Source organism: Nycticebus coucang, chromosome 6 (genome assembly GCF_027406575.1).
Source record: "Nycticebus coucang isolate mNycCou1 chromosome 6, mNycCou1.pri, whole genome shotgun sequence".
NCBI classification, from domain to species: Eukaryota; Metazoa; Chordata; class Mammalia; order Primates; family Lorisidae; genus Nycticebus; species Nycticebus coucang.
The window spans coordinates 44,450,785-44,468,906 of NC_069785.1; the positions used below are offsets into that span (position 1 = coordinate 44,450,785).

General features: G+C 47.0%; 1 protein-coding gene across 4 annotated transcripts in view; it reads left to right on the top strand.

Annotated features, from left to right (window-relative positions):
• Positions 1 to 18,122, top strand: part of CAPN3 (calpain 3) — a 53,026-nt gene that overhangs the window by 26,251 nt on the left and 8,653 nt on the right. For 3 of the 4 annotated variants that reach the window (XM_053593628.1, XM_053593629.1, XM_053593630.1), the window contains exons 3-12: positions 1,796 to 1,914; positions 3,451 to 3,584; positions 4,282 to 4,450; positions 5,291 to 5,434; positions 8,641 to 8,724; positions 9,894 to 9,979; positions 12,363 to 12,440; positions 15,322 to 15,482; positions 17,640 to 17,809; positions 18,073 to 18,084. In XM_053593628.1, the coding sequence (XP_053449603.1) occupies positions 1,796 to 1,914; positions 3,451 to 3,584; positions 4,282 to 4,450; positions 5,291 to 5,434; positions 8,641 to 8,724; positions 9,894 to 9,979; positions 12,363 to 12,440; positions 15,322 to 15,482; positions 17,640 to 17,809; positions 18,073 to 18,084 (1,157 nt within the window). Of the gene's footprint in view, positions 1 to 1,795; positions 1,915 to 3,450; positions 3,585 to 4,281; positions 4,451 to 5,290; positions 5,435 to 8,640; positions 8,725 to 9,822; positions 9,980 to 12,362; positions 12,441 to 15,321; positions 15,483 to 17,639; positions 17,810 to 18,072; positions 18,085 to 18,122 lie in introns of those variants that run through there. The other variant, XM_053593631.1, reaches the window with a different exon arrangement.

Sequence of the window (18,122 nt, forward strand, 5' to 3'; positions counted from 1 at the left end):
GGACAAAAGTCTGTTGTTGCTTTAATGAAACTTTGGGCGGTTTTTTATAAATTACTTCATGCTCCCTGGTCTATGTGCTGGTGATCCCTTGGCTTCCTCTCACTTCTTGCTGGCACTTTGCCTGTGCCACACTTGGTTGCCTCTCCTCTAGGGTCTCAAGGACACTTGCATGCCCCACTCAGCACAACGAAAGCCCTGCTTTTAGCTGTACCTGTCTTTCTTAGAAGGGAGCTCCATGGCTTGAGCCCGTAGACTCCACATATGTGTACAGAATGCATTACCAAAAAGTGCACTTGTGACTTGAACTCTTGTTTAAATTGTTCAGCGCAGTTCCATATGAAAGCAGTCCTTCAGCAAAGACAGTATTTGCCAGGCGGATGAGCACCCGATTTTCTGTGTGGTTGGGTAGCTTGGCCATTCCATCCAATCTTCCTCTGACATGGCCTCTTGTTCAGGAAGTACTATCTTTAGTGTGAACAAGCTCCATGAAGTAAAATTGAAGAGAAGGTCAACAGACACAAAATAAAACTTGAGGGTAAAGGGCACTCAAGACCACATGGAAGAAACTTGGCTTATTTGGCTCCCAAAGGAAAGGCTAAGGCAAAATCAGGTATCTGGGTTCCTCCAGCTGAGGGAAGGCTGCCTGCACGGCCCTGGGCACACTAATAACCTGGGCCTTCCAACCAATACAGTGTTTCCAAGGAGAGATTGGCTTCCCAAGAGGGGAAGGGGAGGGTGGCTGCAGACAGTGCTCAGCCTGCCCTCTGCACTCTCAGTGTTGTGTTTAACTTAACCGGTCCTCTTTGGAAGCTTCTCTGTGACCGTCAGTGTACAGGTATACCCCCAGGCACTGACCCATGCACACTCGTGTGTGCGCACACAGAGCAAAGTGTTACCTCCGACTGCATGCAGTCCTCTATCAATGAAGAGCTCCGGGAAATGAGAAAATGCTCCCAATCCATTCCATCGCCAGCAATGTCTTTTTCTTTCTTTCTTTTTTTTTTTTTTTTTGAGTCTCACTATGTTGCCCTTGGCAGAGTACCATGGTGTCCCAGCTCACAGCAACCTCCAACTCTTGGGCTTAAGTGATTCACTCTTGCCTCAGCCTCCCAAGTAGCTGGGACTACAGGCGCCCGCCACAACACCCGGCTATTTTTTTGTTGCAGTTGTCATTATCGTTTAGCTGGCCCGGACCACGTTCAAACTCCCCACCCTGGGTGCATGTGGCAGGCACCGTAACCACTGTGCTATGGGCACCGAGCCCATTGCCAGCAATGTCTCAGTGTCCCCTATAGGAGCTCTGGGAAATAAGAAAATGCTCCTGTTTCATTCCATTGCCAGCAGTGTCTTAGTGTCCCCTAAAGACACATTCCAGGGCAGCCGCCCATCTGGCTTCCTTACAGCACAGATCTGCTTGGTCGATGGTTTTCTGATGCGCAGTCTTCACTGAGGTCAAAAGGGGAAATGGACCCACCTTGCAAAGGTACAAGACAGGGCGGATTTCCTATACCTGTCAGAAAGGACAACCCAGTCGTGATCACCCACTGCTCTCTCTCCATTGAGGTCCAAAAAGAAGGGCGTTTATACATCAGATGAAAGCAATGCCTATAGCTTTTAGGAGAACATCCAGACACAAGGGAATAAGACACCCTGTTGATGATATTGGCAAGGAATTCCTGTCACAGTCTCCTTCCCTGTGTTGACACCTCTGTGAGCTCAAGTCTAGAAATAGGACAGTGAGCACGAAGATGCTTCAGAGAGGCACTGCATCGGGTCTTTTTCTGTTTGCCTGCAGGGGACTGCTGGTTTCTCGCAGCCATCGCCTGCCTGACCCTGAACAAGCGGCTCCTTTTCCGGGTCATACCCCATGATCAAAGTTTTGTGGAAAACTATGCAGGGATCTTCCACTTCCAGGTGAGGTAATGGGAGTGTAGCTGAGAGGACCAGCTGTGGCCCACCCACTGCTGGGCTCTGGCCCTCAACTTCTCAGAGATTACAGAAAAGATTCCATCCACGCCCCCAGCCATGCCGTGGGCAGTGACTACCTGAAGGCTTCAAGCCTGTGAGGAGGCAGTTGTTTATCCCTCTGCCTCCCTAGCCCTTCTCCTGCTCCCCCTCCCCCAGCCATCTGGGCTCTGTCTCAGAAGGGCAGGAAGACATCCTGTGTGCTGGCCTGTGGGTCTATTTTCGCCTCTCCAGCTATCTGACTACTGTGTCATTGCCTGCAGCCCTTTCCAAGTAGGGCCCTACAGTTGTCAGCACTGGGAGCTGAGGGCCCTTTGGGTTGTACAGGAACCCTGGGCTATCTGTTATAGTTCCTGGGTACTTCTTTCTTTTTAAGATGGATTTATACCATGTCTGTCACTTACTTCTTCTAGGCCCTGGAAGAAAAGTCTGGTTAATCTGGGGATTGGCCTTCTGGCTTAGGCTCAGTCCTGAGCTTCTTGGTTCAAACCACTTCAGCCATTGAGAACTTTCTGGGCCCAGATCATTTTGACGTAGAGCTGAATCCTGGTGCTGGACCAGAACCAAAGTGAAATCTATATACAAGGACCTAGTAGGTTCTCAGATTCTGAGGAATTGGTTAACAGAAGACATGAAGGCTCCCTAACATCCGGGACACCCCAGTCATCCACTGATGTACCTGCTGGTCTGATGCTTCAGCATCGAATCCCTCAGAAAAGGACATTCTGCAGGCTTAGGCTCTGCACTTTGCTGCCTTTGGAACATGAGCAAGGCAGCCAGGTGCAGAATTCTGTTTCTTCCCTGTGCCATCAGACTGCTAGTTTCCCTCTGATATTTGATGGGTCTTTTATCTAAAGGCCTATAAATCCAAAGGTCAGATAGATTTCTGTGCTCTTTTCAGTGAGGGAGAAAGTGCCCTTGGAAAAAAGATTTAAGTACATCTGGCCGCCTTTGGTTCAAACTGACTTGTTCAAAAAAGAACAACATCCTGAAATGAAATAACTGGACAATGTTTTTTCTATAGCCACAGTATATTCTGGGTCACTTTCCTCCATTTCAATCCTTCTTCACCCTGTTCTCAGGAAATACATAAATCAATGAGGCACCCTCACTTAGACCAGTAGTTCCCAATCCTGGCTACACACTAGAATCATCTGGGACACCTAGAAACACTGATACCCGGGCCCTGCCCCAGATCTCCTGGGCAGGGGAATGAAAATCACAAGTCCTACCATGTTTACGGGGCACCTACTTTACCTAGCCCTGGGCTGGACTCTGTGGAAGGGACAAAGTGGCACAGAACTCACTTCCTGCTCTCAAAAACCTCACACACCCCAAACTCAGAATGGGATGAATAAGCACCAAGATGCAGTGCTTAGGAATTGATACTTTTGAGGGATTCGAGAAACCCCGGAGGAATGAGAGAGGAAAGACATGTTTCCTAATGGTAATGTGAGGATGTGACTCTGCCTGGTGTTTCTGCAGTTCTGGCGCTACGGAGACTGGGTGGACGTGGTTATTGATGACTGTTTGCCAACGTACAACAATCAACTGGTTTTCACCAAATCCAACCACCGCAATGAGTTCTGGAGTGCTCTGCTGGAGAAGGCTTATGCTAAGTAAGGCAACACTTTAGACTGTGAGGCAGGCCTAGAGGTGAGGAGGTGGACGGCAATGTCCTGCCAAGGGCTCACTCACAGGAAGACGCATAGTGGCCGTGTACACGCACAGGTGTATGTGTGGGTGTTCAGCTGCGTTCCAAAGTCAGAGAAGATCAGTTCCGGGCAACAAGAGCTCTAACTAAAAATACTAAGCTTGAGAGTAGAAATGAACACTTTGTGTAGGAAATCGTTAGCTTCAGCTTGCCATAGTGAGCTCGTTGATTCTGCCTTCATGGTGGCATTGCATATGTTGGACTGGAGCATTGTGTCTCTGGAGCTCAGACCCCAGGGTCTTGTCTGGCTCAACCACATTGTCTCTTAACTTGAAGCGTCACACAGCTGCTAATCGCTTTCCTGCAGTCCTGCCTCAAGGCTCAGGATATGGTAGAAAGAGAACGATCAGGAAGTAGGAACAGTTAGATTTCAATCCCAGGGCTCGTGGCTCTCTGTGGCCTTGGTAGGAGGGAATGGGGGCATCACTTAGCCTCCTGAGCTCAGTTTCTTCATTACGAAGAAAGGGAATCATTCTACCCATCCCTTTAGCTTACGGAGGTGATGGGGAATTAAAACACTATCACAGGACCCAAGAGTAAAGTTCTGGGTTATGTTTCCTGGAACTCTGTGACCCCAGATTGGTCTTTATCCTCTCTCCAAGGCTCCATGGTTCCTATGAAGCTCTGAAAGGTGGGAATACCACAGAGGCCATGGAAGACTTCACAGGAGGGGTGACAGAGTTTTTTGAAATCAGAGATGCCCCCAGAGAAATGTACAAGATCATGAAGAAAGCCATCGAGAGAGGCTCCCTCATGGGCTGCTCCATTGATGTAAGTCTGGGGTGTGGGGTGCAGGGCAGGAAGCAGCCATGGACTGGGGAGCATTTCCCCAGTGAATGGCAGCATAGAGCTTCCTTCTGTGGAACAGAGTGAATGTTTTGCTCTAGGAAGCAGTAACTGGCTCTGGACTTTGAATTTCTCAGTCTTCAAAGGAGAGAATAGTTCTTGGGGACTTTCAATAAAGAAATTGGTTACACCCTGGACTTCAGGTGGCAATAGGTCCAAAGGCCTATGTTGGAGGCCTTGCTTGTCGGTGCCCCTCAGTCCCAGAATGCCCCCATTAAGCTGGCCATAAGCTTGACTATGGACCTGAGCCCACCTTTTCCCTTAGAAAGCCTTCCAGTCATTGGGCTTTGACCACATCTTGGGACATGGACTTTGTGTTGTCGTTACCTGGGAGAAGCTCTGCCTGCAGTCCCCTTCTCAGAACTGACAAGGTGGTATGAACTGACAGGAGCCAAGGCTAAAGATAAGGCCAATGGTGACCAGGGCTCTGAGTATCAGGAGACACGCCTTCCCTGAGGGTTGCTCAGGTAGAATAGTCTTGGCAATCTCCATTGTGGAGAAAGGGGCCCAAGCCAAATTCCTGTTCCCTCCTCTCCCAGCACTCCCAATGGATAGGAAAGCTTGGAAGATCAGTTAACAAGCAACACCATGGATAAACATTTTTTTTGTGTCACTTTTCTCCATCTTTTCTCCATTCGTGCTCTATTGATCTCTCCTCTTTTCTTTTGTCTGTCCCCTCCCTTTTTCTCCTTCCCTTTCTACCCTCCTTTGTTTGCTCTCTCTCCCTCTCTTGGGTTGTCCCCTACCTTCCCTGTCGGGCCTCAGGATGGCACGAACATGACCTATGGAACCTCTCCTTCTGGTCTGAACATGGGGGAGTTGATTGCACGGATGGTGAGGAATATGGATAACTCGCTGCTCAGGGACTCAGACCTCGACCCCAGAGGCTCAGATGACAGACCGACCCGGGTGTGTACACCTCCAACTGTCAACACTGACCATCCTCCAACCTTCATGACCTGGCCCTGTTGTGTGTCAGACTCCCCTCAGCAGCCAAGGCCTCACCCACAGACCCCCACCTGGGGGCCTTCCAAGGGTCTGGAATAGAATAACTTGCTTGTTTCAAGGCTCCTAAAGAAGGTTGAAGACCCAGGATTTGGAGGGAATCTCTGTGACAGTTTCTTCATATTCCATTGCCCTGGCAGTTTCTCTGATAATGAATTCACAGAAATATGAGAGCAAGACTTAATTTATTTAAAAATATTTTTTCTCAGGCGGCGCCTGTGGCTCAAGGAGTAGGCACCGGTCCCATATACCAGAGGTGGCGGGTTCAAACCCAGCCCCGGCCAATAACCAAAGAAAAGAAATATATTTTTTCTCTGGCTCCACGCTCATAGCTCAGTGGTTAGGGCGCCAGCCACATACCCCAAGGTAGGTGGGTTGGAACCCGGCCTGCGCCTGCTAAACAACGACAACTACAAAAAAAAAAAATAGCCAGGTGCTGTGACAGGTGCCTGTAGTCCCAGCTACTTGGGAGGCTGAGGCAAGAGAATTGCTTAAGCCCAAGAGTTTGAGGTTGCTGTGAGCTGTGACGCCATGGCGCTCTACCAAGGGTGACATAGTGAGACTCTGTCTCAAAAACTATATATTTTTTCTCTTCTAATTTATTCATTTATTCATTCAACACTTACTTTTGAGCTCTTACTGTGTACCAGGTACTCATCTAACAAAGCAAAATCTCTGCCCTTTGTTCACTATACTAGTGAAAAAAGAAAGAGTTTATTTCCCATACTTTCAGAAGTAACACATGTTTACTATAGAATACCGAGCCAGGGCAACTCCTGTGGCTCACTGGGTAGGGCGCCGGCCCCATATACCAAGGGTGGCGGGTTCGAATTTGGCCCCAGCCAGCTAAAACGGCAATGACAACTGCAACAACAACAACAACAAAGAACAGCCAGGCATTGTGGTAGGCACCTGTGGTCCCAGCTACTTGGGAGGCTGAGGCAGGAGACTCGCTTAAGCCCAAGAATTTGAGGTTGCTGTGAGCAGTTATGCCATGGCACCCAACCCAGGGCAAAAAAGTGAGACTCTGTCTCAAAAAAAAAAAAAAAAAATTGAGCCATAGGGTGGCGCCTGTGGCTCAGTCGGTAAGGCGCCAGCCCCATATACCGAGGGTGGCGGGTTCAAACCCGGCCCCGGCCAAACTGCAACCAAAAAATAGCCGGGCGTTGTGGCGGGCGCCTGTAGTCCCAGCTGCTCGGGAGGCTGAGGCAAGAGAATCGCTTAAGCCCAGGAGTTGGAGGTTACTGTGAGCTGTGTGAGGCCACGGCACTCTACCGAGGGCCATAAAGTGAGACTCTGTCTCTACAAAAAAAAAAAAAAAAAATTGAGCCATAGATAAAAACACAGGGAAATTTAACCTATATTTTCCCCATCTAAAGAAAATCACTCCTAACATTTGGTGTATGTTCTTCCAGGATTTTTTCTATATACATGCCTAATCTACAGGGTGTCCCAAAAAGTCACCCCCAAAGTCACCATACAGAAAAAATGGGAAATTGTAGATAAATGTGCCTTTATTTACTAAATACTCATTGCATAATTTTACAAAGAGGTAGCCAAAATGTGGAAAATAATTACAAAATATTTATCTACCGTGTTTTTATTTTTTAAATGTTGTCATACTATATGTACCTGTTTATAGCCTGCTTTGTCAGATAGTTTTATATTCTTAATGTGCCAAAAGTATTCTGCTGTAACATTTTAGTAGCTGCACAATAGTCAAACATGTAGACATGTTATTTCACTTACCTAATACCCTATTATTGGAAAGTTAGGTTGTTTTCTTATTCTCTTTTTGGGTATTATGCTAAAAATGTCTCTGGGCACACCCATGGTGAGCTCCATAGGACAGAGTCCCAGCAGTGGAATTGCTGGGTTAGATGACATGCTTAGGTAATGTCAAGAGTTGAGGAGCTGCCCAACTCTAGAGCTGAGAATGGGCGAGTCTCCTGCCCCTTCTCTTTCTATTCAGGATAGTCTGGCTCCGGAGGACTGAGATCTGGGAGAGGCTGAGGTGCCAAAAGCCTGGCCCCACCCACTTCCCTCACACAGAAGGAGGTTCCAGGAATTCCATGGCCCAGTAAGCCTCTAGGAACTTGGTCTTAAAGCTACTAGGATAAGCCAAGAGTGATGGCTGACACCTGTAAAATCCTAGCACTCTTGGGAGGCTGAGGCAGGAGGAAAGCTTGAGCTTAGGAATTCAAGGCAGCCAGACCAAGAGCAGAGACCCCATCTCTACTAAAAATAGGAAAATTATCCAGGTGTTGTGGTGTGCACCTATAGTCCCAGCTACTTAAGAGGCTGAGGCAGGAGGATTGCTTGAATTGAGGAGTTTGAAGTTTGAGGTTGCTATGAGCGAGGCTGACGCCATAGCGCTCTAGCCTGGGGCAACAGAGTCTCTTTCTACCCACCCACCCCCAAATCTCTTATGTTATCAGGCAAACTGAAGCTATGTAGAGCCTTTCTAGGACTCAGTGGGCTTTGGTGATCCCACCTGTCAGCCAAGGATCCCCTATGACTGCAACATGGAAATGTCTGCAAATTAATGAGTTACCCCTGGACCTATAGGCACAGTCATGTCTGAACAAGGGTCTTCTTGGGCCTCCTCAGAATTCTCTGCCTGGATGATGTGACTCTTGATTCCTTGAATATTATGTTCTAGGTGGATGTGGAGGAGGTGAGGGGGTGTAAAGAAAAAGGTTAGACCTGTATGTTTTATCTAATCCCTTTTCTCAACCCCTTTTCCTTCCAGGAATAATCAACCCTACATGGTCTCAGGGGAAGGGGGACCCTGAAGTCCAGGGCAGCCTCCAACTATCACCTTTCTTCCTTTGAAGGACCCTATGGGACCTAGAAAGAAGGGGCAGGACACTCTCCCTTACCCCATGTCCCAGCATCCATATTGTTCTCTGATGGTCAGGACAGAGCCTTCTCCGGGTGATGCGTTCGCCTGAGGCCAGAAAGGGTCTGCTTGTGATCATGAGGCACACTTTCAGGGAGCAGAATGGTCTTGTCCTAATAGAGCCCAGAAAATGAACCAATATGAACTGTCTCCAAGCAACAGCTTCTGCTCCCCAATCCCTAACAGCTATCTGGTTATTGCTTTACAGACAATTGTTCCGATTCAGTATGAGACCAGAATGGCCTGTGGGCTGGTGAAAGGTCATGCCTACTCGGTCACTGGGCTGGAAGAGGTGAGCTGGTGGGGCTTGATGAGGTGTGGGGACCTACTTGGGTTAATGTCCTGAAGTCGTGGCTTACCTTTGGGGGCACCTTCACCACCTGCAGAGCTCACTTCTAATCAGGGGATTCAGCTCAAGTCCAAGCCAAGTGCCTGGGAGTTGAGGGTGTTGGTGGGAACCCCTGTGAAAACTGGTGGAGATGGATCTTGCCAGAGGTGCTACTAGGTTTATCTTTGCTTTTAGTGCTGAAGATAGCAATTTTCCCAACATTTCTGAAAAACAAATAGAAATATATCACTTTGCTTTTACAAAGCTGGTCTCATGGCTTCTTGAGTTTTCTGTTCTCTCACATTCAGTTATAGTCATCCTTCTGTGTCCTTGGGAGGGTTGGTTGCAGGATTCCTGTGGATACCAAAATCTCTAGATACTCAAGTTCTTCTAAAAAATGGCACAGTATTTGATATAACCTATGCACATCCTCCTGCATATTTTAAATCATCTGTTTATTACCTGTAATGCCTAACACAATACAAATGTTGCATAAATAGTTGCACTCTGTTGGGGGTTATATTATCATTCACTTTTTCAAATATTTTCTGCAGTTGGTTGAATCCTTACATGGAGCTCATGCATACTGAAGGGCCAGCTGTATAGTTTGGCTCCTTCTGGGACTTCTGAACTTTCCTGGGTCCTGCCAGGTTGTGCCCTGAACAAAGACATGGGCAGAGAGGGGCAATTGTCTGCCTTAGCCCACTGCAGCAGACTGGAGGAAGGGGCACGTTTTTCTAATTGGTCCATGTAGAGACAGCATTTGTCTGTAGCTCCTTGGCCAGAAGGGACCTTCTTTTCCCATTCATACAGACACCTAATGTGCTATGGGAGCCCTACTGTACATCCCCACCTCCTTTCTGAAAGTTTATAATGGCCAGAATGTCCTCTGGGAAAAATCACTTCTTAGAAGACAGATGGCAAGGAGATGGCCAAGCCCTAACTCCTGCAGACTAGGTGCAAATGTTTGAACCCCTCCCCTACAGTTCCCCAGTGTGCTTCTTAATTAGTCTCAGCCAGGGCCAGCCTCCATAAAGGTCTCTCTCCCCATCCCCATCCCAGCCCTCAGGGCAAGACAGAAGATTCCCTTTGCAGACAGGCTCCAGAGCATGAGAGCTTTTTCTCTTCCCAAGGCCCAATTCAAAGGTGAGAAAGTAAAGCTGGTGCGGCTGCGGAACCCCTGGGGCCAGGTGGAGTGGAACGGCTCTTGGAGTGATGGGTAGGTGAGGAGGGCCCACAGGTGGGGGCCACAGGGCCTGGGGCCAGGCTGGGTTGGGTCCTAATGAGAGTATGACAAATGCTTGGTGTGAAATCATCCTCAAAACCAACCACCTGCAGAGAAGAGGGGCTCAGGTATGGGTTCTGGGGAAGGGCTGGGAGAAGAGCCGGGGAACCAGGGACTCAGAGAGGTTGCTCATGGTCATTGGTTGGAAAGGAAAGATTCCAGAGAGCATGGGCTAGGCCCAAGCGGGAGCAGAGTCTTAACACAGGGGTCTTGTCTGGACAAGTGACTTCCCTTGTTAGAGTCACTGTTGCCTTATCTGTAAAATTGGAAGAAGTCTTACCTTGTTGGGCTGTCATGAGTAAACATGACCTTTGTTGGAGAGTGCTGAGCCATTGCTAAGATTTCCTCCCCCTTGCTATCCCATACAAGGCACACAAGCTCTTTGAAAGCATTTTCCTGCTTATCACTGAAAGGAATAGACTGGGGAAACCAAACTAACAAACCTTCATAAGTTATTATGGAAGCTCAGAACATTTACAAAACCTCCATGGTCCCACCAACACTGGTTTCTGGTCACCTCTAGTGAAGGGTAGGCAGTCCCTTGGGTGCCTCTTTTATTGCTAGAGGGTGCTGGCGGGACTTAGTAGCCCAGAAGGACCACACCCAGCCTCATGGGCCCTGCAGCTCCTGGGCTCCTGCACCTCTACATACCTCTTTCCCAGTGTGGGACGATTTCTGGCTCATTCAATCATCCCTTTGTTTGGCCAATGTTTAGTGAGGACCTAGATAGGAGACAGGTCCAGGGACTGTCAATAAGTGGCCTCCCGGGGTAGATGGGGACAGGTGCTGATCCTGTGTCCTCACCATCTCCTGCAGATGCTTGCATGAACCCCTTCACTTCTCCATGCAGCAAATCCTGTCTCAGTGCTGACTTGTGCCAGGCTCTAGGCTATGTCTGGGATGTAGAAATGAACACTGACACAAGGGCCCTGGCCCTGTGGATTTAAGGTCCAGTGGGAAGACAGACACTAATAATTGGGACAAATGCTGTGGTGAGGGTCACAGAGGGGGAGCACCTTACCTAGTTGGTGTGGGACAAGAAGGATGGAAAAAGCTAACCCAGGCCAGGCTCCATGGCTCACACCTGTAATCCCAGCACTCTGGGAGGCCAAGGCAGGTGGACTGCCTGAGCTCATGATTTGGAGACCAGCCTGAGCAAGAGCGAGACCCTGTCTCTAAAACTACCCAGGTGTTGTGGTGGGTGCCTGTACTCCTGGCTACTCCAGAGGCTGAGGCAAGAGAATAGCTTGAGCCCCAAGAGTTTGAGGTTGCTGTGAGTGCGATGCCACAGCACTCTACCCAAGGTGATGTAGTGAGACTGTTGTCTCAAAAAAGGGAAAGGAGAAAATAGAAAGGAAAAAGGAGAGGAGAGAGGAGTAGAGGAAAGGAAAGTCTAAGTAACCTGGAGGGAGTGAGGTTGGAACTGCACTCTCTGCCCTGGGACGGCCCTCAGTGCCCCATCTGTTGTCCCGTCTGCTGGCCCAAGTCACGCATAGGGCTCCTTGCTGTGCCCAGAGCTTGGTGCCCAGCCTTAGCCCACTTTCTTCTGATGCCTCCATTGCACGGGCCGCTAACCCTTGGTCACTCAAGGAGATGCCCTGCCGTGGCCATCCTTCTGGACTCAGGAATCTCCATTTCCTCTCCAGTACTTTCTGACTTCAAGCACTTCCTCAGGACCTTACCTTCCCCCAGACAACCCAGTTTAGTGCAATCCACCCCCCCACCCCACCATGAGGCTGAAGCACAAATGTGCCTGATTTTCTCCCTCTTTAAGAGTAAAAACTGCTCAGCCTTTAGAAAAACAATGCTGGGCTGTTTCCTGGCAGGAGAAAGGAGATGTTTTGGTCTTTTTCTTAGTCACTCAGACAATTTCTTGTTATATGGCAGGCACTCCGCTGACAGCTTTGCATGCACTATTTCATCTACTCACCACAGCCCAGTAAGTGATGGAATCATTCCCCTTTTGCAGTTAAGGGAATAGAATGTGACAGAAGTTAAGTGACTTGCCCAAGGTTACATAGCTAGTGCTATTATCAAATTGGGATCCTAGTTGCCTATTTGCAGAGCCCAACTCTTAACCTTTAAAGTGGGAGGAGATGGGTCAAATCCTTATAAATCCATTTAAGGAGTTTGGTCTTAATGCTGAGGATGGCGGGAAACGATTACTTTTTGCTTTTACTCTGTGGGCAACATCAGGTCAGCATTTTGATGGTTCATGATGGCTGCAATTCTTCGTATTTCTTTGATACCTTCTGTCCCAACCTACTTCAGGCCTTCCCTTCCTGCTCCTTCCTAAATTCCTTAATTTTCCCACCAGTTGGAAGGACTGGAGCTTTGTGGACAAAGATGAGAAGGCCCGTCTGCAGCACCAGGTCACTGAGGATGGAGAGTTCTGGTGAGTCCAGAACCCAGAAGGACCCAGAAGGGTCAGGGGATGGGGCAGAGAGGTGAAGTCCCAGACCTCAATCCCCAGACAGGCCTATCAGATTCCAGCCCTTGGGAGATGTGGGCCCTGTTCTCCTCCTCCAGACCAAGGTCCTCCAGGTCACGGTAATGACTGAGCCAGGACCAGATCAGGTGTGGCTCTTGCCTCACCTGCGTCCCTCCACCATACACTCTTTTCCAGCCACATTTGCTCCCTGGCCTTAACACAACTCTTCAGAGCCTAGGAAGCTCTACTTGTCCTGAGCTCCCAATGCCAACCTCACTTAGATCACTTCTACTCAGCCTCCAAGTCTCAGCTTAAAGGGAACTTTCTCAAGGCCCCCCACTAAGTTTCCTCAGGACTGATGTTAATTTGTTTTTGATGCTCATCACACTTAAAATTGCTTGCTTAATTTGCTGTCCTTTCCCAACTATATCTTTTTTCCGTAGCATTGTACCTGATGCACAGTGGTGGGACACACGATAACTTTTTGAAGACATGAATTTCTGTTGAATGCTCTCATTAAGAATACATGAGTTTGAGATTTTAAGATTTGTATACTTTATTATACATAAGTTATACTTCAATTTTTTTAAAAGGAAGAAAATGTAAATAATGAATGAATAGAAACAAAAATGTTTACTACATGTTTCTAGTTTTTTATAACTATGCTATTTGTATTTCAATTAAAATAAATAATAATCAGAGGGAAGGGGAAGGAGGGGGGAGGATGGGCGGAAGGAGGGTGATTGGTGGGATCACACCTGCGGTGCATCTTACAAGGGTACATGTGAAACTTAGTAAATGTAGAATATAAATATCTTAACACAATAACTAAGAAAATGCCAGGAAGGCTACATTAACCAGTGTGATGAAAATGTGTCAAACGGTCTATAAAACCAATGTATGGTGCCCCATGATTGCATTAATGCACACAGCTATGATTTAATAAAAATAAATAAATAAATAATTAAATAAAATAAATAATTTTTTTTTTTTGGCCGGGGCTGGGTTTGAACCCACCACCTCTGGCATATGGGGCTGGTGCCTTACTCCTTTGAGCCACAGGTGCCGCCCCAATAAAATAAATAATAATCCTAGAAAGCTTTTAAGTATGGTAGTTAAGAAAGTTGTGTTACATTTGTCAAATTTCTCATACAACGTGGACTCCAAACTTCATAACAGTTTCTGAGTTTCTTAGTTTTCCTCTTCTTTAGATTCCTTCATATTTTGTAGCATGAGTCATATTTATATTTAGAATAAATTTGGAGGTTGGGTATGGTGGCTCACACCTGCAATCTTAGCACTCTGGGAAGCTGAGGTGGGCGGATTGCCTGAGCTCAGGAGATAGAGACCAGCCTGAGCAAGAGTGAGACCCCATCTATATTAAAAATAGAAAAAATAGGGCGGCGCCTGTGGCTCAGTCGGTAGGGGCCGGCCCCATATACCGAGGGTGATGGGTTCAAACCTGGCCCTGGCCAAACTGCAACCAAAAAATAGCCGGGCGTTGTGGCGGGTGCCTGTAGTCCCAGCTACTCGGGAGGCTGAGGCAAGAGAATCACTTAAGCCCAGGAGTTGGAGGTTGCTGTGAGCTGTGTGAGGCCACGGCACTCTACCGAGGGCCATAAAGTGAGACTCTGTTTCTACAAAAAAAAAAAAAAAATAGAAAAAATAACTAGCAGGGCATTGTGACAGGCACCTGTAGTCCCCGCTGCTCAGGAGGCTGAAACAAGAGGATCCCTTGAACCCAAGAGTTTGAAGTTGCTGGGACCTATAATGCCATGGCACTCTACCCAGAGCAACAGAGTGAATCTCTGTCTCAAAAAAAAGTATGGAAATAAACTAACAGGTAAATGTGTAACAGAGATTTTCTCATTACAAGCAAATTTGTTTTCTGAAATCAGTGATGGTAATAAAGCTTAAGCAGTAGAATAGTGGACAGCAGTCACTTAGAAAACAAGATACATGGCCAGGCATGGTGGTGCACTTCTGAAGTCCCAGCTACTTAAAAGGCTGAGGCAGGAGGATCACGAGAGCCCAGGAGTTTTGAGTCCAGCTGGGAAATATAGCAAGACCCTTATTTCTAAAAAACAAGGAAAGAAAGAAAGAAAATGAGATATAAGCCCTGTAACCAATATTTAAAAAAAAAATAGTTCTCTTTTTCTTAGCTCCATTTGGGAAAATAAGGGTTTTTTCTATTAACTTTTTTGACACTATAGCCAAAAAAATATATTACTGCAATACTGAGGGAAGGTTTTTTTTAATTGATATATCATAGTTGTACATATTTGGGGGTACATGAGATATTTTGATACATCATACAATATATAATGATCAAATCGGGGTACTTGAGATATTCATCACCTCAAGTATTTATCTTTCCTTTGTATTGAGAACATTACAGTTCTTCTCTTCTAGCTATTTTGAAATATACAATAAATTATTGTTAATTATAATTTTCCTACTGTACTATGAGATACTGAAACTCATTTCTCCTATCTAACTGCAGTTTTGTACCCATTATCTAACTTCGCTTCATCCTACCCCATCCTCCTTCCCTCCCCAAGAGATCTATTTTTTTTTTTTAGCTCCCACATATGAGTGAGACATGTAATATTTGTCTTTCCATGCCTGGGTTATTTTTGAGTCATCACTGGACGGGATAATAGTGTAGGGTAGACACATTAGAAGTGACAGTATTTACCCTAAAAGGGAAGGATAGGATCCTCTTCCTGGGACCTTGACCAAGTTCCCTAACTATTTTACTGCACTTTGTCAGCCCTGGTTTCCTTTTTTCCAGCCTCTCCCCACCTGCTACTCTATGGGTCTCTTTCTTCTTCCAACCTCTTAGGATGTCATATGATGATTTCATCTACCATTTCACAAAGCTGGAGATCTGCAACCTCACAGCCGATGCCCTGGAGTCTGACAAACTCCAGACCTGGACAGTGTCAGTGAACGAAGGCCGCTGGGTGAGGGGCTGCTCTGCCGGAGGCTGCCGAAACTTCCCAGGTGGGAGATACTCTTGATGTGGGGGGGAGGGGGTCCAAGCAGACGAAGTTCCAGGTAGAATAATGTTAACTGTCACTTACTGAGTCTCTCCTATGCTCTAGACACCCATTATTTTATTAAACCGTCTGCATTTTACTGAGGAGACTCCCCTGCTGGGGAGTTTGCAACTTTAAACAGGAAACTGTCAGAGCAGTAGGGGTGCTCCTCAACTTATGATGGGATTATGTCCTGATAGACTCATCATAAATTGAAAATATTCGAGCCAAAAATGCACTTGTCGGGTGGTGAGGGATCAAAAATTACCTCTTGGGTATAGTGTATACACCAGGCGTCCTCAAACTTTTTAAACAGGGGGCCAATTCACTGTCCCTCAGATCACTGGAGGGCCGGACTATAGTTTGAAAAAAAAACTATGAACAAATTCCTATGCACACTGCACATATCTTATTTTGAAGTAAAAAACAAAACGGGAACAAATACAATTCACATCACCTCATGTGGCTCGCGGGCCGCAGTTTGAGGACCCCTGGTATATACCATTCGGATGACAGGTATACTAAAAGCCCTGACTTCACCAATATTCAATTCATCCATGTAACAAAAAGCCACTTGTGCCCATTAAATATATTAAAATTTTAAAAAATGTATTTAATATACTTAACCTACAGAACATCATAGCTTAGCCTAGCCTACCTTAAATGTGCTCAGAACACTTATCCTAGCCTATAGTTGGGCAAGATCATCTAACCCAAAGCCTATCTCATAATAAAGTACTGAGTATCTCATGTAATTTGTTGAATACTATACTGAAACAGAATGGTTTTATTGGTATTTGAAGTATGGTTTCTCCTGAATGCATATCACCTTTGCATCACTATAAAGTTGAAAAATCATAATTGAGTCATCGTAAGTTGGGGACTGTTTGTACTGTGTGTCAGTAACATTGAGGATGGTCCTGGGGTGGCGCCTGTGGCTCAAGGAGGATGGTCCTGGAGAACTGTTATCAGCTACTGTAGTAGTTTAAGTCAGAAATGATGAAAGCCTTGACCAAGTAGTAGCAGCAAAGACGGAGGGGGAGAAGGCAGATGTGGAGGAGAGCATATTGAGTAATGTGGGGACCTAAGAATGAAGAATGATGTCAAGAATCCCAGTTTGGTGGCCTGAGCAGATGGTGTCAACATTGCAGTATAGGACACACAAATAAGGCCAGGCATAGTGGCACACACCTATAATCCTAGCACTCTGAGAGGCTGAAGCAGGAGGATTGCTTGAACTCAGGAATTTGACACCAACCTGAGCAAGAGCTAGACTATTTTTACAAAAAATGCAAAAATTAGCCAGGCATTGTGCCGGGCACCTGTAGTCCTAGCTACTTGGGGGGCTGAGGCAGGAGGATTGCTTGAACCTGGGAGTTTGAGGTTGCTGTGAGCTACACTGACTCCTTGGAACTTTATCCTGGGTAACAGAGCAATATCCTAGCTAAAAAAAAAAGCACATAAGTGAAAAATAATCAGTGTGTTTTTGTTGTTTTTGGTGGGATGGGGTGTGGGGTTACAGGGAAAGGAGTTTAGCTTGGGCCATGGAAAGTTTGAGGTAACCATAGAATTAACCAGGTGAAGATTCGTAGTGGAGAATTGGATGCACATGTTAGACAGTACTTGATTATATATGATAAGAACTAAGAAAGTGTTTGAGGAAGGAAGGAAGAGAGAGAGGGAGGAGTCAGAAGAGAGACTGGGGCAGAGATTCTCCCATAGCTCAGGTGTCATTAGCGTATAGGGGCAGTTAAAATGCAGCAGTGAGCAAGACTGCCCAGGGAGGCAGGACAGCAGGAGAGGAGAGGAGAGGTGGCCCAGGACCAGATCCCAGGGACCAACAACACCCACGGGGCCAGTGAGGAAAGTAAAACCATCAGTGAAGACTAAAAATGAAAGCTCAGGGAGGAAGGAGGAGCCACATCCCCAGTCAGTGCAGCTCCCTCTGTACAAAGGTATAGGCTCCTCCCCCAGTAATTAGACAAATTTGTTTTCCATTGATATTTACTGAGCACCTAGACAGTGGGGAAAGAGATAAATAGGTTCTTTCTGTCCCATTTCCCTTCCTGCCCTTTCTCCAAGAGGCAGATCTGAATGTGTGTTTCCTGTCTGGGGGGCGCAGACACTTTCTGGACCAACCCACAGTACCGTCTGAAACTCCTGGAGGAGGACGACGACCCAGATGACTCTGAGGTGATCTGCAGCTTCCTGGTGGCCCTGATGCAGAAGAACCGTCGGAAGGACCGGAAGCTGGGGGCCAACCTCTTCACCATCGGCTTCGCCATCTATGAGGTTTGGGTCCCTGACCAGCTCCACCCAGGAAACACGTTTTCCCAGCCAGGAGGCTTTTGGGGAGCTTCCAGTGGGGACCTCTGGCTTCCCTGATACTCAGTGACCCCCAGAGCCCACTTGTGTTTGTAACAAGCAAAAAGTACCAGGGTGGGTGGTGGAGTGGAGTCAGGACTGGCGGGGTGCGGGGGAGGGCACCTGGGGAGTCAGGTTGTTGGATTCACGATTTGAATATGAAGCATCTTCTTTTCCCGTTTCTTCTCAAGGTTCCCAAAGAGGTATGGCAGTGGCAGTGGCCAGCAGTTGTGTACAGCAT